Below are 21,870 nucleotides of genomic sequence, written 5' to 3'. Positions count from 1 at the left end.
ACTTAGGAAATATCAATAGAAATGTTAAACTACTTTGAAAGATCATTAATAGCACACATGCCATTGGTTTTTCTAAACATTTTGTCATTAAAATTAGTTGTTTTGGCCTGAACCTACAAACCCAACAAGCAAAATACTCATGTTAATTGGCTTGACCTAAGAGGGCTGAGGCAAATGACAAAACTACCCATGCTGGGTCCTAGAATATGTGCGTTTTCATTAAAATCAATTGTTTAAAATTTGAAATCTAAAACCCCTGGAGGTATTTTAGTAATTTGGCCCCATTTAATCATAGATCAAATTACCAAAATACTATATTTATTCCAAATTTCAAACCATGAACGAATATATTCTAAGCAATTAAAAAAATGTCTGTGATAGCATTTAGGAATATTTTATTAGTACATAAAATAGTTTGATAGCTTTGCAGCTCTATTAAAAAAAGTAAAGTCTCACCTCATAACTCATCGAAAATTGTAATTCAAGAATTACAAATATTTTAAATAAACTATCATGGCTTGAATATTATGGTCGTAAAAAAAAAAAAAGGATTTCAAGCTCTAAAAATAGTGTATATTATAACAAATTATATAGACCGTCCATTTCCTCTTAAAAATAAGTGTTCATATATTTTCAAGATTTGTAGTATTTTTTTAATATCAAATTTCATTGTTTGTGTTGAAAATTGATTTTAGAACCATCATAGAGACATCTGTTGCTGAAAATATTTTTTAGACTAGGATTTGATGTGAGGCTTTATTTTGCTTTCATATAGCCTAGGCCTTATACAAACCTCATCTGATAGGGCCTTGATTATTTTGAGGCAGCTAGACCATGTTAATTTCATGTTCACCAAAAGCAAAACATGCCACGAAAAAAGTCCTTTGACATGGAAGCTGGACGTGAGAGCGAGTGAGCTTTAAAATTTAGAGAGAGAGAGAGAGAGAGAGAAAATGGGAGCCGGCGAGTTAAAGAGCGAGATATATGGCAGCAAGCGAGTTTAAATAGAGAGTGGTGGCAATGGAGCTCGTGCCAACTCGAGACTCGTCAAGTATATTAGATAGGGGTTTGGGTATAGGTTTAATATTTGGAACCGACGGGTTAGGTTTAGATCCAAAATCTGAGCCTGAGCATTATTCAGGTCCGATTGGACCCGACGCGTACTCGTATACCGATGGAAATAAAATACTTCAAGCTTTATTCATTTAAGTGTAGTAAGGATCATATATAATAAGAAGTTGTAGTGAATTTTAGTTAATAAACCATAAATCAGATAGCTTGAAATTGAACGACTGACCTTGTTGCTAATAATATAAATATATGAGCGTTTCAAAAAAAAAAAAAAAAACTTATAGTGAAGGTGGCAATAGACCCGACTGGACTTGATGACATAGATTCAAGACCGGACACATCCAGATATAGGTCTAACTTTTGAACCTAAAAGATTGCATCCGGGTCCAAAATTTAGACTGAAATTCTATTTAGATCTGAATTCATATCCAAAATTTGAACCCAAATACTATTCGGGTTTGGGCCGGGGTCCAGCCGGTTGCCACCCTTAGATGGGAGGCAGCGAGTTAAAGAGCGGAGCAGTGAGCGTTAAAATATTTGGAAAATCAAAGATGGAGAGAGAAGCGGAGAAATGGGAGCCTAAAAAAATAAAAAAAAAAAGGAGAGAGAGAGAGATGAAATGGAGGAGTGAGAGAGAGAGAGATAGAGAGAGAGAGAGAGTGATGAAGAAGGAGGAGGCGTGGTCAAACGCCACCACGCTTAACTCTCCTTGCTACAACCCGCACAAAACGAACAACAACCCTTAGAAGAGAGAGAGAGTGAGACCAACAAGCGACCCTCTCTCGCTTTCTCTCTCTAAAAACAAATCAATGATGTTCAGAGAATTAGGGCGAGATCGATCGAGCTTGTGAGTAATTAGTAGCAGCAGGGCAAGGGCGAGGAGAATGGCCATGGAAGGTTCAGGGGGGAACGATGTGGAGCTGGTGTGTAAGACCCTACAGGTGGAGCACAAGCTCTTCTATTTCGATCTTAAGGAAAACCCTAGAGGAACTTACCTCAAGATTTCTGAGAAAACTTCGGCTACCAGGTCAACCATTATCATACCAGTCGATGGAGTCCCATGGTTTCTCGATCTCTTCAATTACTATGTCAATGACCGCGATGCTTCCAGTAAGGAGTTGCAGTTGAAGACTAAGGTTTGCTCTCTCTCTCTCTCTCTCTCTGGAGCTTCTCAATTTCTGGGTTTTCTTTCTTGAAAGAATTGCCTTTGAATTTGGAGATTTTTTAAGGGGGATCTGTAATTTGGTGCTTTTTGTTTCTATGTTGTTTCAGGTATTTTACTTTGACATTGGAGAGAACAAGCGAGGAAGATTCTTGAAGGTAATTCTGATTAATCTCTGCTCATTTGGTGCTTCAATTTTTTTTTTTAGCAATCGTGTACTGAAATTGCCTCCATCTTCTGGATGTTCCTTTCGTTATGAATTCTTTTTCCCATATTTGTCTCGATTTTCGATTTACTTTTGTTTCCATGTCATGAATATCTGCTCAATTTCTCAGAGATCACTCCTTTAATATTCTACTTAGGTATATTGCTTTCTAAAAATTGCTTGACTTGTTTTGATGCTTTTATCATGTGCAGATCCCTTTGTTTCCTGACTACTTAATTTAGCTAGTATCCATTCTAAATGATAAATTTGTTGCAATTTGAAAATATGTTATAGATTTTAAGCTGGGGTCACATTCTAATCTGAGATTGTCCCCTCTAGTTCTTGTTATTCTTGGGTTCAATTTTCAAATTATGACTTATGAGCAGGTCCACTGCAAAGCTACTTACTGCATGTGTCTTTTACTACTTACAGATCTGAGTATTGTACAAGTTTAGGTCTTATGACTATTGGTCTGTATTGGATAAATCCAAAACAGTTGTTCTTGTTTATGTAGGACTTGAGGTGTTTAAAATCTATGAACATTGGATGGACAGACAGACAATGGGTGGACTTTTCTATTCTATTTTTAGAACATGTATTTACTGCAAGGTGCATAGTGTATACCTATTTTGGGTAACTCGTGAAAGCTTGGTAGGTGCTTAGATGACGCTGCTTTCATTCACTGCAGAGTGCAGACTTTGGCGAAACTCATTTTGGCTTGTCAAAACAAATATGCCCTTTGTTTTCGATAAAGCCTTGTTTTTCTGTTCATGATTAGTTTATTTTGGTTGATTCATATTAAGATCAAAAGAAGTAAAGTGATAGTTGAAACTTCAAAGTTGGCGGGGAAAAGGCAATTTTGATCAATTCTAACACCCCTAGATTATATTACCTATCTTATGTCTTCATCTACTTGGACTTGTTGGGCATTCTCAATGCAAAAATGCAGTGTGTGATATACTGTAAATAGCCCCTACATGATCATATGAATGCCAAGATCTACTTCCATGATGGATCAGAATGCAATATGTCTACTGCTGTTTAATGCCTCCAGTAATGGAGGTAGCATTCCATTCTGTAGACCATGTCCAGTAGATTGAACAGCCCCACCATCCTTTATCTTGAGTAGCCCCTTGGAACTAGCATCCCTTGGATTATCCTTGCCACCTTGGGGTCACCATAGAATTTTTTTATGGTAGGGATATCAACAGTTTGTTGTAAACTCTTTTCGGACACAAGAAGATTGCTTACCATGGTGATCCTGGACCCACTCTGTGTGCTTGCTTTTAGTTGGATGTTCTCATGCAACAAAACTCTTATGGGAAATCACCTTCCAATATACAGCCTCTTGTTTGCATGCATGTGCTTCAAGTGTAGTGAGGATGATGAAATGGTGGACCATAATTTGCTTGCCTGCTGCATTTCCCTTTGTTAGGTAGATCCTTCCTAGATCTTTTATGTGTACTTTGGGTAATGTTAGGGATAGTTTCTGTTTGCAACCCTCATGACTTGCTGGCTGTTGGTTATCAATTAGACTAGGTCTCAGTGGTCAAAAGTTGACATTGAGTTGAAGCATGAGTGGCTTGGTGTTTGGGGCTTCAAGCCTTCAAAGGTCCAAAGAGGAGTACTAGCTAGGACTGCAAGTGTGAGGGTTTGAGTTCTAACCAGCCTGATCAATAACCCAAGGGCTGACCTGGGGGCATCATGGGCTTAATTGCAAGGAGTGAAGCTATAGACTAGAAGTCAGTCTCAACTGGTAGATCTATGGGAAAGTGAAAACCATGCGGTAAATATTCTATGTTTGTCCATCATAGATCTCATTTGATAAAGGAAGGCTTTCTATTTTCATCAACAAATCAAATGGTAGAGAGAAAGTTTGCATCTGTGTTATATTGGAAAAAGAAAGCATGAGAGATCTTACCACAATAGGGAAAATATGAGGACGGATAATTTCTTGGACTAAAAGATGTATCAACACGGTCTTGTGTGTCAACATGATAGGTACTTGTATATAATATAAACTAAACTCTTTGACTAAAATATGTATCAATACGGTCCTGTGTGTCAACATGGTAGGTACTTGTATATAAGATACAATACTTTTCATTATATGTTCGTGATGGGAATGTGGTGAATTAGTAAGGACACAAATAAGGAGGATAATACAGCCTAAGCCCAAGGTTCAGGCTGGGTCGGGCCTAGGCCGAACAACCTGGACCCATGCCCGTCCAATTTTATAACATTAGGCTCCATCAGGCCTTATGGGTCATTGCATGGGACCCAAACCTGGCCCATTACAGGCCATACCTACTTGGCCTATTGGCCTGGCCTCGCCAACTTTCAGCCCTTTTTCGGTTATGCTACATTGACTGTGACTTTCAGCCCTACTACCAGCTTTATTTATAAATTTGGATGCTTTTCTGGCTTCTACATCAAAACCTGTCAAGGCCTGCTGCATTGAGCATCTTTTCATCAGCAATACAGGCTTTTCTATTTCAGCAGATTTTGGCTACTTTTGAGAAGCTTTAGAAGTATGGATGGGAGCCAAACTGCTGGTGTTGTATGTTTGCTTCAGTATGATTGATCTGCTGACCTTGTTTGAAGGTGGAGGTTTCCTCATTATCCTCTCCAATGGGTTTGTGTTTGACCCTGACAAGGGCTCCAAGCATTGATCCTTGGCAGCTGGTTTGGATGCTTTTGTTATTTTCCATGGTTATTGAAGATGAAGTTGTCGACGGTGACTCATGAATCTGTTTGGATTCCACTTGGGTTTTACCTATTTGTCCATTATCCTCTGTTTTTTATGAGGTTTTTCGGATGGTTCTTCTCTTGTTTGTATGGATTCTCTTGAGGGGCATTGTGTTGAGTTATGACCCAACTGCTTACACTTCCTGCAGAGTTTTAGCATCTCATGTGTTCAATGATTGCATAAATCATTCTAATGTTCTCCCAGATATTAGTGGTTTGGGTGGTATCAGGCATCATGTCCACACAGATACAGCTGCACTCCACCTGTTTCTCGTCTCTCGAGGCGTTGTTCATGGAAATTGGGGGTCCATAGAGACATTGCAATGCTGCCTAATAAATGTTGATCAATAGATAATGCGTAAAATCAAGTAGCTTGGCCCAAAATGTGTGTAGACCTGATCTTGGATTTAGGTAACTCAATATGAGGGTTTTATTCTCTCAGTATCAAATATCACCCTCTAATGATCCATGGACCTCCACTTATAGCTGTTTGTAGATCTTCATAAAGATCAAAGGGGAAGTGAGCGTACTTGCCAGCCTTAGATATGGTATCGAAGTAGCCTTTAGCCTTCCATATGTTGGGCATTTTTCACACCAATATGGACCATTGAGGTAGTTTTTCATGGAAATTTCCAAAGTTGCCTTCCTAATGCAGCCCAGAATGCTGCCCTCGAGTATCTAGACAAGAGAGAGAGACTTAAAGTTTACAAGAGGAACGACATAAGGGCAAATTAGTCATTGAGTCTATCATTTTTTGTCTTTTATTTATTTCTCGAGTCTTAGCCGACCCCAATTAATTGGTTAAAGGCTATGATGATGATGATGATGATGATGATGATTTATTTCTTGAGCCTTTTTATTAACTTAGGGGCATAAGTAGTAATTTTTAGAGTCTTTTGTGTTTTTTTATCTACTTGAAGTCTTTTTTAATAAAGGCCATGATAGATTAGATGGATAGCTAGGATTAAGTCTTGTTTAGACTTTTCTTATATAAAGGATGTACTCAAGCACAATGGATGATCATGTTATGGACTTTTATTTAAAACCCTAGCGCAGCAAGTACTCCTCCTTTTACCTCTAGATCTTTATCTTTCTCCATTTTTGGATCGTCCCTATCTTCTTCTTTGCTAAACCCTAGCTCTAAGCTATTAGGTCTGGGCTAGGTTGGTATAAGAGCCAGACGATCAGTAAGGATGGTACTGTAGCACAATACTGTAGCATCGATTTTTGTTCCCTAGATCAACAACCATGCCTAAGAAGGAGGAAAAGCGACAACCTTCGAAGCAATTGATGCTTGTTCGCAAGAAGGGATTGCAAATATGAGAAGATTAGTCGCCCTAGCTCTGTGTTTGGCACAGATGGAAGTCCCATCTCAGGAGTATGAGATCAAGGCAGATGAGGTGTCCATAAATCTCTTCCACGATCATGCTTCAAGGAGATAGGTAGTGGATCAGACAGATAGAGATAGTAAGAGGTGGGAAACCAGTCTCGAGGTTGAGATCCTAGAGTTTTATGGAAGTCTATCTGAGGAAAACCATGGAGAAACTTTGTTCTAATCAAATGGTTCTCAAGATCAGCGTGTTATGGACTGGGACTTACTGCCAGTCTTTGACAAGTATCTGGATGAAGATTTGGGTGTTGAGAACAAGTTGGTGATCATAGCTTTAATGGTGATCCAATCTTTAGCAAGGAACGTTTTGATGGAGATAGTGATCATGTCTTTGATAGTGATCCCATCTTTGATGATGATTTGATGGGTAAAAATCCCTATGGGGAACAACAAGGCGAAGAAAAGGGGGATCAAGGAGATGATGGTGGCAGTACGGATGTTGTTTTCTTGATGTCCTACCTGAATATCGTGTGAGGTGCACCCCAAGGGTTTGATGATATTTTCGTATGAAATTTTTGCTAGTGAGTTCAATTTAGAAGGTGGCCTTCGAATGGTTGCTTATATGATTCCTAATATTGGAGTTCAGCTTCAACCATTATTTTATTTTGAGTGGACAACCTCGATATCTAAACATTATCTGTGAATTGAAGGAAATCACAGGGCTAATGCATGATTAATCTTGAGCCGCTTCAAAATTCATGGTGGAATATTCTTTGATGTGTTCAGGACCAAGTGTGTTGTGCTTATGACTACAAGTATGTCATTTCTCAATGGGCCCAAAACGTGATTAATCTAATGTTTATGGGGAATGCGGTAAAATGGCATGCTTTGATCTCAATTCTCGTCAAGGTAGAACCATTCAAAACTTTGAAGAAGATCAATGACAATGCCTATTAGTTTAAGCTTCCCACCCAAATTTGCACTTCCGATGTTATTAATGTCAAGTATATCATTCCATATCGTGGTGATACCTCGGATGATAAGCCACCGAATTCGAGGGAAAATTCTTTGAAGGAAGGGGGGATTGATGTAGCCTAGAGTACTGCTCTCGAGTATCTAGACAAGAGAGAGAAACTTAAAGTTTACAAGAGGAACCACGAAAGGGCAAATTAATTATTGAGACTATCCTTTTATGTCTTTTATTTATTTCTTGAGTTGTTTTATTCACTTAGGGGCATAAATAGTATTTCTAGAGTCTTTTATGCCTTTTTATTCACTTAAAGTCTTTTTTAGTAACGTGCCATGATTAGATTAGATGGATGAGACTGGATTAAGTCTTGTTTAGGGTTTTCTTATATAAGGATGTACTCGGGCATAATGGATGATCATGTTATGTACTCAGGCATAATGGATGAACAAGTGCTCCTTCTTTTACCTCTGGATTTTGAATCTTTCTCTGTTTTTGGATCTTTCCTCTCATATTCTGCACCACTTCCACTGCCTCAAGCTTTCTTCCACTGAACTTGACTTGGCTGCAGGTGCTATTGGCGTGTGACTTAAGGTGGATAAATGTTCTAGCAGGAATAGAATGCTATCAGAACAAAAAGATGTTGAACTGTGTAACACCTAATCTATAAGATTTAGAAATTTTCCTATATCTCTATAACATAATGAAACTACTCTCAAACTAAATGTTTTCAAAACACATTATGAATCCCTTTCTTATACTTCACAACCTAAACTGTGTTTTTAGAATATTTATTAAAACAAATCTTAGGTTTATAAAAGATACTAGCTAGTTTAGAGGTATCTGTAAGTTTCACAACCTGAAACGTAGTAAACACTTCACTTAGAGATCTTAAACGGGCACTTTAGGGAAATTGACATGCTTAGAACTTCGTCACAGCACCGAAACTCCAGCTAGATTTCAAGTCAAACTTCGAGATTTGCGGCCATTTTTCCGATCAAACTCTGGCCAAAAGGCAACCGACTCAACCTCAAGGATTACTATTTTGAATTTTGAAAAATGCAAAAATAAAAATTAAGGGCTTTTTGATTTTTTTTATTTAGTTTCTTTTTGCATTTTTTTCCCATTATTGGTTCTTGATTTTGGTTATTTTTTGACTGATGACTGATTGCTTTTCGGTTGAGTGGATAAACGCCACAACCACTTCCCCAGAAGAGCAAGTTGCAATGTTTGAGGCTCCGAATGCCGAGGCACCCTTTTATGCTTGGGAAGAGTGATCACGTTCCAGGCCACTAGGTGAATATGACAACGATCATCTGAGTCCGCATAAGTTCCTTTAGGTGATGGGTTACATGGGCAGGGGGGCTGAATAGAGACAGTATGTGTCCTGGGGGTTGGATAGGGTGTTCTTGATGAGGATGACACAAACTGCTTGGAATGGGAATCTACCCTTACATGCTGCTAGTTTATAGTCTACCTTTTTACAATGGGGGCCCACAATTGCTTATTGGGCTTACCAATGCACAAAGGTTGGCCGAGGCATCTAGAGGGGAGGGTTTTGATGCCACACCCTAATCTGGCTGCTAAGGGCCAAGATCATTTGGTGGTCCAAAACGACCCCCATTAATTTAGACTTTGCTAAGTTAACTTTGAATCGAGTGGTGAGTTCAAGGCATTTGAGGTAGACCCACAGGGTATCCATCTGCTGTGCACAGGCACCACAGAAGATAAGGTTGTCGTTGGCATACTGTAGGTGCGATATCTGATGCCATTGACTCCATACTTTGAAGCCCTCCAAAAAGCCATTTTGGCGTTGGCATACTGTAGGTGCGATATCTGATGCCACTGACTCTATACTTTGAAGCCCTCCAAAAAGCCATTTTGGTGAAGCCTCTTTATTGATCTGCTAAAGACCTCAGCTGCAAGTGCAAAAGCGAAGGGGGATCTCCTTGTCAAAGACCCCTAGATGATGGGAAGGAGCCTTAGGGGCTTCATTGATTGATGCTGAATAGGGCCTTGATATGCAACCATTGATCCACTGCCTCCATTTGGCCCCAAAGCCCATTTTGGACATAATATCTTCCTGAATTGCCCAGTCCTCATGGTCATAGGCCTTCTCAAAGTCGAGCTTGACCACCACCCATGGGACTTTGCGTATACGTCTGAAATGAATACACTCATGAATGATGGGTGCTCTGTCTAGAATCTGCCTATCTTTTGATGAAAGCCCCTTGGCTCAGAGAGATTACCCAATTGAGTTCCTCCTTCAAGTGAGATGCAATAACTTTTGCCAATATTTTGTAGGAATGGAGTGCTTCCTATCTCTCTTCCACCTAGCAATATGCCCGGAAAGCACCATGGGACACTCCTTTGACACTTTGAGGAGCATTTGAGTCTGGAGCCCCACTTTTAGAAGGCCTCTATTTTACTTCTTTATTGGCCTTGTTCCAAAATACTTATCTTCCCCGGCAAGGATTGGATCGTATGATTTGGTCACCAGCCCTCGGTTATTATCGGTCCCCTCATTCTATGGTACCCTCCACAACCTCTCCACCCCTCTTCCTCCCCACTACTCAATGGCTAGAAGAGCTTGGCTTAACACAATCCCGTGAGAGATTAACCTTTTGCCAGATTGCTATTCTCAAGAAGGCCCTAATAGTGGACCAGTTGCCGTGCAGGGGGCTGCCTATACCCAACGGTTGTGCCATGTGCAGAGTGCAGCAGGAGAAACCAATGATCATCTCCTCCACTGCGAGGTGGCCGAAACCATTTGGTCAGATCTGCTTTTTGTGCCACCAAGTCTCGCATCGTTTCCAAGCATTCTCCTCACCTCCTTGCCCTTCTGCTGGCCTCTTTTTTTGTGGCGAGTGGTAGTGGACGCAACTGTATGGACTATTCGGATAGAGAGGAAGGTCAGAATCTTCAAAGGAAGGGAATCCAATCCAAATGCCCTATTAGTCTGCATCAAGACATTGGTAATCCTCTGGGCCCGTAACCATTAATGCCTAAGAGGCCTTGCCACCTCCAACTTCCTCAACAGTTGGCATATTATTTTGGCATTCAGACCTGCTAGGCTCTCGGTCTTTTCCCTCTGGAGATTCTTGGAGGCACACCAGATAAAGCTTAATTTTGACAACTGCTCTCTTGGGAACCTTGGCTAAAAGGCTTTGGGGTTCATTCAGAGAACATATCGGCAATACCAATCTTTGTGTATTTTGGTCATCTCGGTCATGCCGACCTGACTACTGGGGAAGCAGTAGTGCTCCTAGAGGGTATCATGAGATAGAACTGGGACGAGGGGATTAATTGCTCATAGAAGGAGATTCGAAAAACTTTATAGCATGCACCTCAGGTGCCTCCACCAGCCTGTGGTGCCTTGAGTATACTTTTTAGCATCTTTCCTTTCTCTACAGGCATATTCGCATCTCCTTTCGACATACCTAGTAGGAGGCAAACTCGGGAGCGGACCTACCCGCAGAGGAGGGTGTGGTTGCAAGGGTCACTAGTGGAACCTAACAACATCTTCTGAAGCTCTGTTCCACCATTTTTGTTTTTTGGTTTCATTTTGAGTTCTTTACTGTATGACTTGCCTTCTTGGGCACCATTTTTTGTATGTGATCTCTAAAGTGTGCCCAGTTAATGGACCTACATGACGCATTGTAATTTTTTGGTCCATAATAATACAATTTTATCGTGAGCATTTCAGGAAAAAAAAAGAAAGAAAGAAGAAAATCGGTCTTTTGAAGGGCATTTACAATTTGTAAAAGCCTGAGAAAAGCCATAATCGAAAATGCAAGGGGGAGAAACTGAAATGTTTTTTCTTTCTTTTTGTGCATTTTCAATGTTTAAAATAAGGACTATTATAAATTCCAATTTTCTAAAAAATCCCTTTTGAAAAATAAACATAGAAAATGCAAAAATAAAAGTGTTTATTTTTTTTTGTATTTTAAGTTTTTAATATCAATTTTTATGGGCTTTTACAAAACACAAAATGCAAATTTCTAGATGCCCTTAAAAGTATGCACAAAAACTGAGAATCCAAAGAGAATAAAAAAGGAGAACATGGCGTTAGGCTGCGCCTAAGAGTCTTCCTAAAAGCATATTGTTGTTAGGAAAGCAGATTGGCCAACTTGCAAGTGAAAACAGATTGACTGAGTCATTATGTGACATAAAAGTATGGACAACGTGGACCCTCTCATTGGGTGGAAGTAGAATGTCATGATAGAAATGACCCTTTGCAATTTCTTTAGCGAGTCACTCACCAAGCACCTCATTCACGAATTCATTATGCCTCGTTTGGATCCTACGGTATGCCAACTCACTTATCAAAATACATGGTTCAAATATAGTAGTGATTTTCCATTTGAGGAATATCACTATTTTAAGAAGACCCTAAAAACCACATCATATCTTCCATCAATTTGAACTGGGGAGAGTTGTGTGTGTGTCATTATCAAAACGAACACCAAATGATACCCTAATTTGAAGGACTTATAATAGGAGTCAACAAGTGGGGATGGTTTTTTTTGATACACCTTATGTGCCCTAAATTAGTACTTTCATTGATTTTCAAGGGTATATCCATGAGCGGAGATGAGGATATTAAGATGGATGAGTGGCAACATAAGAAGGGAAAGAATTCGAAATGAATATATTCGAGAGAATTTAGGCGTGGCACCAATAGGCGATAAAATGAGAGAGAGTAGACTTAGGTAGGATGGCCATGTGTGGCGCCGATCAAGTACATCATCACCTGTTAGGAGGTGTGAGTTAATTCAAGTGGAAGGATTGAAAAGGGCAAGGGGTAGGCCCAAAAGGATGTGGTTGGAAGTAGTCTGAAAAGAAAGGGAGACTTATGGCCTCACTGAGGATATGACCTTTAATAGAGTAGAATGGACAACCAGGATTCATATAGTCGATCCCAATTAATTGGGAAAAAGCTAAAATGATGATGATGATGATCCATGAGTTGGAAAATCGAGCACATGATATCCACAATAGAAGTCAAATTTTCAGGGGTATAATCACGAGTTGGAAAATTGAAATTTGTTGGGGTAAAATTGAGCACATCAGTGTTTAAAAAATGGAACGGTGACCAAGCCAAAATCTAGTTGGATTGGTGGATCGACGTCTTGGATCATAGAATTGGTGCGATGTTTTTTTGTCCATATATATATATATAAAAGACTTATGATCATGGATATAAATACATAGTCCGAAAGGGAGCATACAACAATTGAAATACATCCTAGCAATGTTCATAAAAGAGGACCGCCCAGTGCCTAAGCGGTCCAGAAGGCCTGGGCGGATCTCTCAGGCCTAGGCGGCCAAACTGGGCGGTAGTCCTTGGGCGGCCGCATAGGCGGTACGGAACCCGCCTAGGTGGGCGCCCAGAGCCCAGCCCTGGGTGGCTGCCCAGGGCCTGCGCCCCTCCTAAGGGCGGAAATTTTTTTTTTTTTTTATAGTTGTATTGATTTTTTTTGAAATATAAAGGGTTTGAAGGAGGGGCTTTAGGTTCATTTCAAATCTAAACCTACAAGAACCCATTTTAGAGAGAAAGAAACCTCAAGAAAACGAAATTTTGTGACTTTCATTGGATCGAAGTGCTTCTCAAAGTTATGGAAAACGGATCTAAACATCACCTAGGTAGATTTGATTAGATTTTGGAGTTTTATAATCCTATTAGAGGTTGTTTTTAATTATTTTAGCTCTAGAAAACATCTCAGAGGTGGGAGTTTGGAGTTCGAGCAATCAAAGTATTTGCAAAAAAAAAAATTTTAGATTGCTTGTTTTATATTGATATATCTTTTTCAGGATCTAGTCAAAGTGGAGATCCGGGTTGGAAATATGGATATAACCCGAATCCAAATGACAAAAATTGCATTAGATGCAATTTTTTTGAAAAAGTTACGAAAGGGAAAATAAACTGGTTTAAGAAGCATCTTGCCAGTATTAAGGGGGATGTTGCCCCTTGTAAAAATGATCCTGAAGCTATAATAGAGGAGATTAAGCAATAGATGAGTTTTGTAAAACAAAAACAGGAACAAAATGCTTGTCAGTAGAAGAAATCTATTTTTTGCTACTTCTAGAAGAAATGATCCGGGTTGGAAGTATGGTTATAGCCCAAAACCAAACGATAAAATTTGTATAAGGTGTAATTTTTGTGAAAAGATACCAATGAGGGTATTAACTGATTCAAGAAACACCTTGCTGGTATTAAAAGGAATGTTGCTTCTTGTAAAAAGGTTCTTGAAGCTAGTCGGGATGAGATTAGACAACTTCTGAATTTAAAAGAACTAGAAAATGATGAAAATGAGCCTTGTTCTACAGAAATATCTTCTCCAGGTTCTTCTAGAAGTGGATCCGGGTTGGAAGTATGGTTATAACCCGAATCCGAATGACAAAAATCGTATTAAATGTAATTATTGTGGAAAGGATACTAATGGGGGACATTTACCGATTGGAAAAACACCTTGCCGGTATTAAGGGGGATGTTGCCCCGTGCAAAAATGTTCCTAAGGCTACCAGGGAGGAAATTATACAATATTTGAGTTCAGGGAAGCACAAAAAGATAGAAAAGGGTAGAGCAGCCAAGTCTCCTAGGGCCTCATCTGCACATACTAGTAAGAGGGAGGTAGAAGAAGAGGAGGAAGAGGCAAGATTCAGAAGAAACAGAGGACGACGAACGTTATATTGAAGAGGGAGATGACTCCGATGATGATGGCCTTGATTCTGATGCATATGATGAAGTTGGCCCTATTCCTTCTGATGCTGATGATGATGATGACTGAAGATTCTTGGTGTTGAGTGTTGACTGTTGTGTTAAGTGTTGACTATTGTATTCTGGAATGTATATTTTCTGAATTTTTATATATTATATTTTTCTTATTTTTAGTTTCTACTTTCTAATTTCTAGTTCTACTCTCTAAGTTTTGTGTGTACAGTCTACAGTGTTTCAGACTATCAGTGTATGCTTGTATGGTTTTATTGTTTTAGCATTGTATGAAAATATGGATTATGGTCTTATGGATTATCAAAATTCTCTTCTCAACTTCTATATTTTTTTTAACTGGGATTATGGTCTTATGGATTATCAAAATTCTTATGGATTGTGGTCTTATGGATGGATTAATCATTATCAGTCATCAGTCACTCAAGAGTTTTTTTTTTTTTTTCAACTAGGCCGCCCAAGTTCTGGGTGCCCGCTTAGGCGTTGGGCGGCCTGGACCCCCATGGCCGCCTAGGGGCCGTCTAGCACTTTTTGAAACTATGCAACCTAGTACGTGAATATTGCATTATGCACTTTCATTATTTTTTAGATAGGTAAATTTCGTGTCCAACCCATGGATTACAAAGAAATTAGAATCCCCAATGTTAAGAAATAAATAATATATAAATAGTAACTGAGATTAAACTGATCATACCACCATTTCTATTGTCAATGTCTAAAACCTATTTTACCATTCATTAAACCGATCATACCACAATCACTTGAAAATTAATGAAAGCATTCATTTAGGGCACATAATGTGTGTCGAAGAAACCCATCACCACTTGTTGACTCCTATTATAGAAGTCCTTCAAATTGGGGTATCATTTGGCACTTGTTGACTTCTATTATAAAAGTCCTTCAAATTGGGGTATCATTTGGTGTTCATTTTGAGAATGACACACACGCAACTCTCCCCAGTTCATATTTGATGGCAGATATGGTGTGGTTTTTAGGGTCTCCTTGAAATAGTGATATTCCTCAAGTGGAAAATCACAAGTATATCTGAACCACGTATTTTGATAAGTGAGCTGGCATACCCTAGGATCCAAACGAGGCATAATAAATTCATGAATGAAGTGCTTGGTGAATGACTCGCTAAAGAAATTGCCAAGGGCCATTTTTATCACGACATTCTACTTCTACTCAGTGAGAGAGTCCACATAGTCCACACTTTTATGTCGCATAATGACTTGGTCAAATCTGTTTTCACTTGTAAGTCGTCCAATACTTTTATATCACATAATGTCTGTCAGGCTGCACCTAATAGTTAGGATTAAAGACTATTCTCCCCTTTGCTATAGGTGATTTCCTTCCATGTTCAAAGACATGAGGACCATTTGTCCTTTCCCTAGCCTAGTCTAGTCATTAGGGACATAACATCCACCCTTCTACTGTTGACTGGATGTTGGTTTTACAGAGCCACCAGGCTCCTTGATCGGGAATGTCCAGACATGCAGGCCCCTGGCTATTCCTTGGAATAGATCAACATTTTTTTATATTTTCCAGACCTGTCCGATTGGTGAACCCGCTGGTTTGGCTGATTTGGACCGGAACAGTACCCTCACCAATATTGGGCAGAGGCATGGTCTCTCCTCTATGGATTATGGAGCATACATAAAAAAATGGACAAAAGTTTTTTATTGAGGGGGGTTCGAGTAGTAGTAATGTAATATGCTGGTGCAATAATAAGGAAAAACGTCCTTGGCATCCTCACAATGTGTTTGATGAAATTGAGGTTTTCACAGTAGGATACATATATATTTTAGCCATATATGGAGAGAATCCATTGTGGAAGTGGATACATTTAACGGGTTTCCAATTCTGAGGTCGTCCTAGCTGATTTCTTTAGTGTCAAGAGTCTTATGAGTAGTGTACCTAGACTCACTTTTGTAAAGAAAAGGATACACAGTTATATATTAATGAGATTGTAAACTATAAGACCATTAACTTTTGGTACAAGAGGGCATAATCACTTTGAGCCATTGGATGTAAAATCCGATAGTTTGTATTGTATTCCAACATTTGAAAAATTTTATTTTGGACTTTGTGCCCGGTCAATGACACATGCAATATGGAACCCTAACCTTGGAAGGCCTCTGGCGGACCATGAGGTCAACGATTTCCTCAACTTCTCGGCCCTGTAACAGTCTGTCTTCCTCCCTGCTCATGGGATGGACTAAATCATCTAGACACTATTGCCCTCTGGGGTCTTCACTATTACCCCTTTCTACCTATCTCTCTCATCTCAACCTCTAATCCCACCCATTCACCACCGGCCATAGGGGCCAATGCCCGGTTCCGTCTTGTTCCTCCCAAAGTGCAGGTCCTCACTTGGATTACACATTCAGAGAGCACTTACTATGGACCGTATTCAGTGCAGGGGCCTACGAATCCCAGATAGATGCAGCATGTGCCTCGAGGACGAAGAAACAAACGCTCATCTCTTCATTCATTGCAATCTCACCTTAGCCCTGTGGGGCTTGCTTTTATAATTGTTTGGCTGGTCTTGGGTGACTCTCAAGCCATCCCTTACCTCTTCTGCTTCATTCTCTCCCACCCTAGCATAGATCTGGAATCCTCCTTTGGCTGGCCTCCATTGCTGCCTTACTCTGGGTCATCTGGACTGAGAGAAACAAAGGGATCTTCCGAGGCGAGAGGGAGTTGGCCCAAGCCTTAATAGACAAGATCAATGCCTTAGCCATCTTTTGGGCCAAGTACAGAAACCCTTTAAGAACTTTTCCATGGCGGACTTCCATCAGGATTGGCAGGCCCTCCTTCACCTTAGGCCTGCTAGGATTGTCTGAGCCTCCCTTTGGAGACCACCTGAACTTGGTCAAATAAAACTCAATTTCAATGGCTGCTGGGCAACCCAGACCAGTAACTATTTGGGACATCTTCAGACACCACAACGGCCCCACACTCGTCTCTTTCTCCCGTTCATTAGATCATACTGATTCCAACATGGCTGAGGCCGTAGCCCTTGTCGAAGGCCTCAGAAATATCAATATTATCTCGGGCTCTACCTTACTCATTGAGGGAGCCTCCAAAAATGTCTTTGCCTGGGCCTGTAGATCATCACCTCGTCCATGGAAGTTTGACCACATTTTTTACGAGATTTACTACCTCTGCAGGGATATACTCGTCTGATGGAGGCATACTTGGAGGGAAGCAAACGCTGCAGCCAACACACTCCTAGACAGGGAGCCATCCAAGCAACTGCCCCTACCACAGTATCACAGCAGATTTTTTGAAAGCTTACTGTCCATTCTCTTGTTCCATTTGTATATGCACTTCCTGATTGTATTGCATTTTTTGGGCCGAATGAGCCACTATTTTTCCGCTCTTCAGGGTTTTTGTATAGGGTCCCAACTTGTGGGTGGCCTAGACCAGTGTATCCTCTTCTCTCAATAAAAATTAACATATACCCAAAAGCAAAATGACACATGCCGGACCACCCGATTTCACATCTAATGGTCAATAATGGTTATGACCTCCTTATTCCAAAAATAAATAGTCCTATTCTACACATTCCCTATATTGAGTTTGTGATAATGAAACTCAGTTACCTATAAAAAAAAAAGAAAAACATATCCATCGACTGGTCTCTCTATCACATGAGAACTCAAAATGAATTTGTAGGTTACTTTCTCTTGGGCAAAGTGATAGTTATTCTCTCTGTGTTTGGTCCTTCCATTGAAGATACTATGTAGCTACCTTATTATGATAATGCGTGCTTATAGGATACTCAACATTGATGTCAATGTCATACTGGGCATACCAATTCACAGGTTGTGGATGCCATCATCCTATACTCATCAGTACTGGACCATCCAACTACAAAAAATTTCTTGCTCTGCCAAGTCACAGAATTTCTATTAAGGGTACAAAGTCTGCTATAGATCTGCTATCCTCTTGGGCAATTTCAATTAGCACTAGATAAGTTGGGAGTTAGTCAACCAGATTCAAAAAAAAAGGTTAGGAGTTTCGGGCAATTATCTCTTCATTTTAGAATTCCTTTCCTGGGTGAATTCTTTGAGTGCCTCAATTTGATTCCTTGTGAATGTGCCTGAGACATGCATAAATGGATTTACCATAAGAATTGTGTATGTGATACCTGTTTGTCTAAGGTCAATGCACTAAACATCCTAAATACTTGATAGCTTATCGTATGTTAAACTGGAATTAACTATAATGGGTGAACCAAAGGGTTTGGTGTCATTTTCCCATCTTCCTTTAGAAGTTCCAAAGTTCCTCGGCAAGATGAATATACCCTTATTGGACCTGGCTACATTTGTGCATAGTGAACAATGCAGCACTCTCGGATTCTTTATAGCAAACCTTCTTCAAGTGCCTCTTTAATTGTGTTATAGAGTTTAGCTCATCGTTTACGTATACAATGACATCATTGTATAATACAAGGATGTAGTGTAAGAATCCTCCTGAAAATAAGAAGTTGTTATTAACTAGCAATCACTTCTTTTGATGCATGTCAGAGGCCAACTTAAAGTTATAAAGCTGTGCTCTAGGGACTACTTCAAAGTTCGAATTGTATATTGTCCAACAGCCATGCTCTCTGCCTCAGTAAAGTTCCATCATCAGTGGGGGGCGGGGGGTAAGAAGAAAAATCCTCATAGGATACTCGTGAGAAATTATTTTTAAGAAATTGACTTTTTGTATAAATATGGAAATATATAGTCTAGTTGGCTTCACTTGCATCCCACAAGGCCGATACAATTTTTACAAAGAGCCAAAATCTCAAAGGTCTCAGCTAAGGTATTGCAAAACATTGACTTGCAAAACATTGCCTCTAACCAAATATGCTTGAAAGACACTTGCAATGGCCAACATAGGCTTTAGGGGTGGCAATGAGGTTGGGTCCACCCACCGGTTCTGGGTCCAGGTGTTGGACCCAGCAATTCAGGTCTGGCTTGGACCCTATCTGGTCGGGAGCTCACAAAATAACATTTTTGAGTCCCCTTCGACTGGTAGTGTGTTCCCCCTACTGGAGTCTAAACATCTGACACCTTCGAGTAGGGCAATTGACGTAGCGACCGTAGAGTTTGTGGAGCTGATCAGGCCTAAACAAGACAGCAGCATTTGACCAAATTTGTTTCTAATAGCACCAATCCGCACTGACTCATGGCTCCCAAGCAAACAACGATCAAATTAGTTAAATGACCCCTGCCTAGGCAGCGTCCATTGTCTCAATGTAGGGAGAGACAATGATCTAGAAATGTTAGAACCATGAACACTTTAAACTTACCGAAATCAAAGTCTGGCTTCTTACTGTGAACATCCATGACGTTAGTTTTGATTGAATCATTTTTTTATTAGTGATTTATAATTAATAAATAAAAAGTGATAAATCTTTCTCGTTTTTACTAAAATATGTTTGAGTCTTCTGTTTTTGTGCGAAATTGTTCCTTTTCTTCCTTCTTTTTTTTTTTACTTTTATTTCTTGATTATTAGGGAGCTTTTTTAAGATATTAACATATTTATGCTATTGTGCAATATTTACACACCCAGATGTGGATTTTCCTAGAAAATGTGTGTCTGATTCAAAGTTTAAGATCTGACAGGTTTCTGAGGCATCTGGTAACAGAAACCGCAGCACGATAATAGTACCTGCAGGGCCTGCAAACGATGAGGGATGGGCAGCATTTAGGAATATTCTTGGAGAGATCAATGAAGCTGCCCGTTTATACATTCTGCCCAATCAGGTTTTTATTTTTTATTTTTATTTTATTTTTTGTTGACTGTGTTAATGAGGTTTTTGATACTGCTAAGATTTCCCAGTTGCTTTTTCTTCTCTCTCGTTTATGTCTGTGTTGTACATTGGCTTGTTCTAACAAACCCATATTTTATTTTGAGGCAGCAATCTTCTGAACCATCGGAACGACTTGCGGGACTTTCAGATGATGTTGGTGCTGGTTTCATATCAGGTCACAGTGCGGAGCCTGTAGCGGCAACTGAGTTGAATGTTGAGAGGTCAGTTGAACTGCCTCAATCGGAAGAGATGGGGAACATGGGGATTTCCAAAGTTATAAGAGTTGACCAGAAGAGGTTTTTCTTTGACCTTGGGAGCAACAACCGGGGGCATTTCCTAAGGATCTCAGAGGTATGTACATATTGGCCTACCGCAACGTCTGAAGGCAAGTCCTAACATTTGCTAGAAATGCCCATCTTCCCCCCCCCCTGCTGCCCATCCCTCCCTCCCTCCCTTCCCCCTGCCCCCCCTTTCTCTCTCTCCTGTCCCCCCAAATTGTATTTCTGAGAGCTTTTCTGCCTGAACATAACCAGTTTTTTGGGACTTTTTGTTACAATTGAATAAATATAGAAAATGTCTGGTCGCGTGTTTGTGTTAGTGGTGGGGTTGGGTGGAGTCAGGAAGATGGGACGGGAGGCTTAGTTTTCTATTGAAATTCTAGCTCACATTGTCTTCTGGATTACTTTTTTTTTTTCATTAGGTTTCCTTTCTTTTTTCTCTTGAACTCTTGCATTGGTTCTCCCTTTACCTTTTCCCTTTTCGGCTTTTATGCTTGAAAAATGGCTTGTATGTGCACATGCGTCCATGCATGAACGAGTTTTTTTTCTTGTGAATCTGGATTAGGTGAAGACGTCTCTCTCTTCTGGGTTCTAACTGCATCGCTATGAATCTCTCTACATAATATTTGACACAAATGATAGAAGTAAATGTGACGACGATCTTACCCTGAAATTCAGTTCCATTTCTTTGGCTAATTTTCATAATCGTGATGCAACATTCATCAAATTTGTGCTGACTTTTAATTAGTAAAAATAGCAGTCATTGTCTAACTCGTGATTTATCTCAGGTGGCTGGAGCAGATCGTTCTTCGATCATCCTTCCCTTGTCTGGGTTGAAACCGTTTCATGAGATGGTTTCCCATTTTGTTGAGGTCACGAAGGATCGTCTTGAAGCAATGGGGGGTGCAAATGTTCGGACTGTGGACCCTCCACAACGATGAGTTACAGTCCCCATAATGAGAGCAAACTGTAGTTTCTATTTAATTTTCGCTTTCAAGTTAGTCCCCCCTTTTTTTTCCTTTTGAGTCGCTTGCTGGGAAGAGATGGGTCCTTTTTTTTCCAATATTGCTAGGGTATTGGTATTCTTTTGTTGAGGTGTGGTTTTGCATAATATCCCTTTTCCCCTGATGGAAAATAATCGCAATCTCTATGCATAATTATAGAGAGCGGAATCGTTTGGTAAAGGGATACCGACCGTGAAATAACAGCATAGACTGAATTTTTGTTACTCTCTTTTGGCTTTTGGGTGGTATTCAAGTGTTAACTCTCAGTTTCTAGGGCTGCTTGGGAACATTGTGTCATCCCCCTCTCGACTACATATTTTCCAGGGTCACTTTCTTGGGTATATGGACTTTGGATTTGGGCTCTAAATTTTCCATTATTACGCGTATGCGGAGTGGATGGTCGGAAGTTATACATAGCAGGTGATATACTTAATGTGAGTTTATGATAAAATTTAGATCCCTCCATGCAAAGTAATCATTTTTTATCCCCTGAATGGGGAAGGCTTTGTAGAAGTATTTTGTAGGGCCAGAACTTTATGAAGCTGCACTTCAAATGCCACTGCATT

General features: G+C 39.9%; 1 protein-coding gene across 1 annotated transcript; it reads left to right on the top strand.

Annotated features, from left to right (window-relative positions):
- The first annotated feature begins 1,823 nt into the window (after positions 1-1,823).
- LOC18425156 (purin-rich alpha 1) lies at positions 1,824-21,575 on the top strand. The gene is made up of 5 exons (XM_006829724.4): positions 1,824-2,207; positions 2,344-2,391; positions 19,835-19,975; positions 20,131-20,373; positions 21,089-21,575. The coding sequence occupies exons 1-5, from the start codon at positions 1,956-1,958 to the stop codon at positions 21,239-21,241; spliced, it is 837 nt and encodes a 278-aa protein (XP_006829787.4). The 5' UTR covers positions 1,824-1,955; the 3' UTR covers positions 21,242-21,575.
- Positions 21,576-21,870: the final 295 nt, after the last annotated feature.

The sequence above is a fragment of the Amborella trichopoda genome, chromosome 1 (assembly GCF_054954075.1).
Source record: "Amborella trichopoda isolate Santa Cruz 75 chromosome 1, AtrichopodaSantaCruz75HAP2 v2.0, whole genome shotgun sequence".
Lineage (NCBI taxonomy): Eukaryota > Viridiplantae > Streptophyta > Magnoliopsida > Amborellales > Amborellaceae > Amborella > Amborella trichopoda.
Note: the sequence above shows the minus strand (reverse complement) of the source record. Positions and strands in the feature narration are given on the sequence as shown.

What these genes read in the sequence shown, in the direction of transcription:
- LOC18425156 (XM_006829724.4), top strand. Translation starts at nt 1,956, where the DNA reads ATGGCCATGGAAGGTTCAGGGGGGAACGATGTGGAGCTGGTGTGTAAG. An exon ending in AGTTGCAGTTGAAGACTAAG is followed by an intron (nt 2,208 to 2,343) that starts GTTTGCTCTCTC and finishes ATGTTGTTTCAG; the next exon opens with GTATTTTACTTTGACATTGG. An exon ending in AGCGAGGAAGATTCTTGAAG is followed by an intron (nt 2,392 to 19,834) that starts GTAATTCTGATT and finishes AAGATCTGACAG; the next exon opens with GTTTCTGAGGCATCTGGTAA.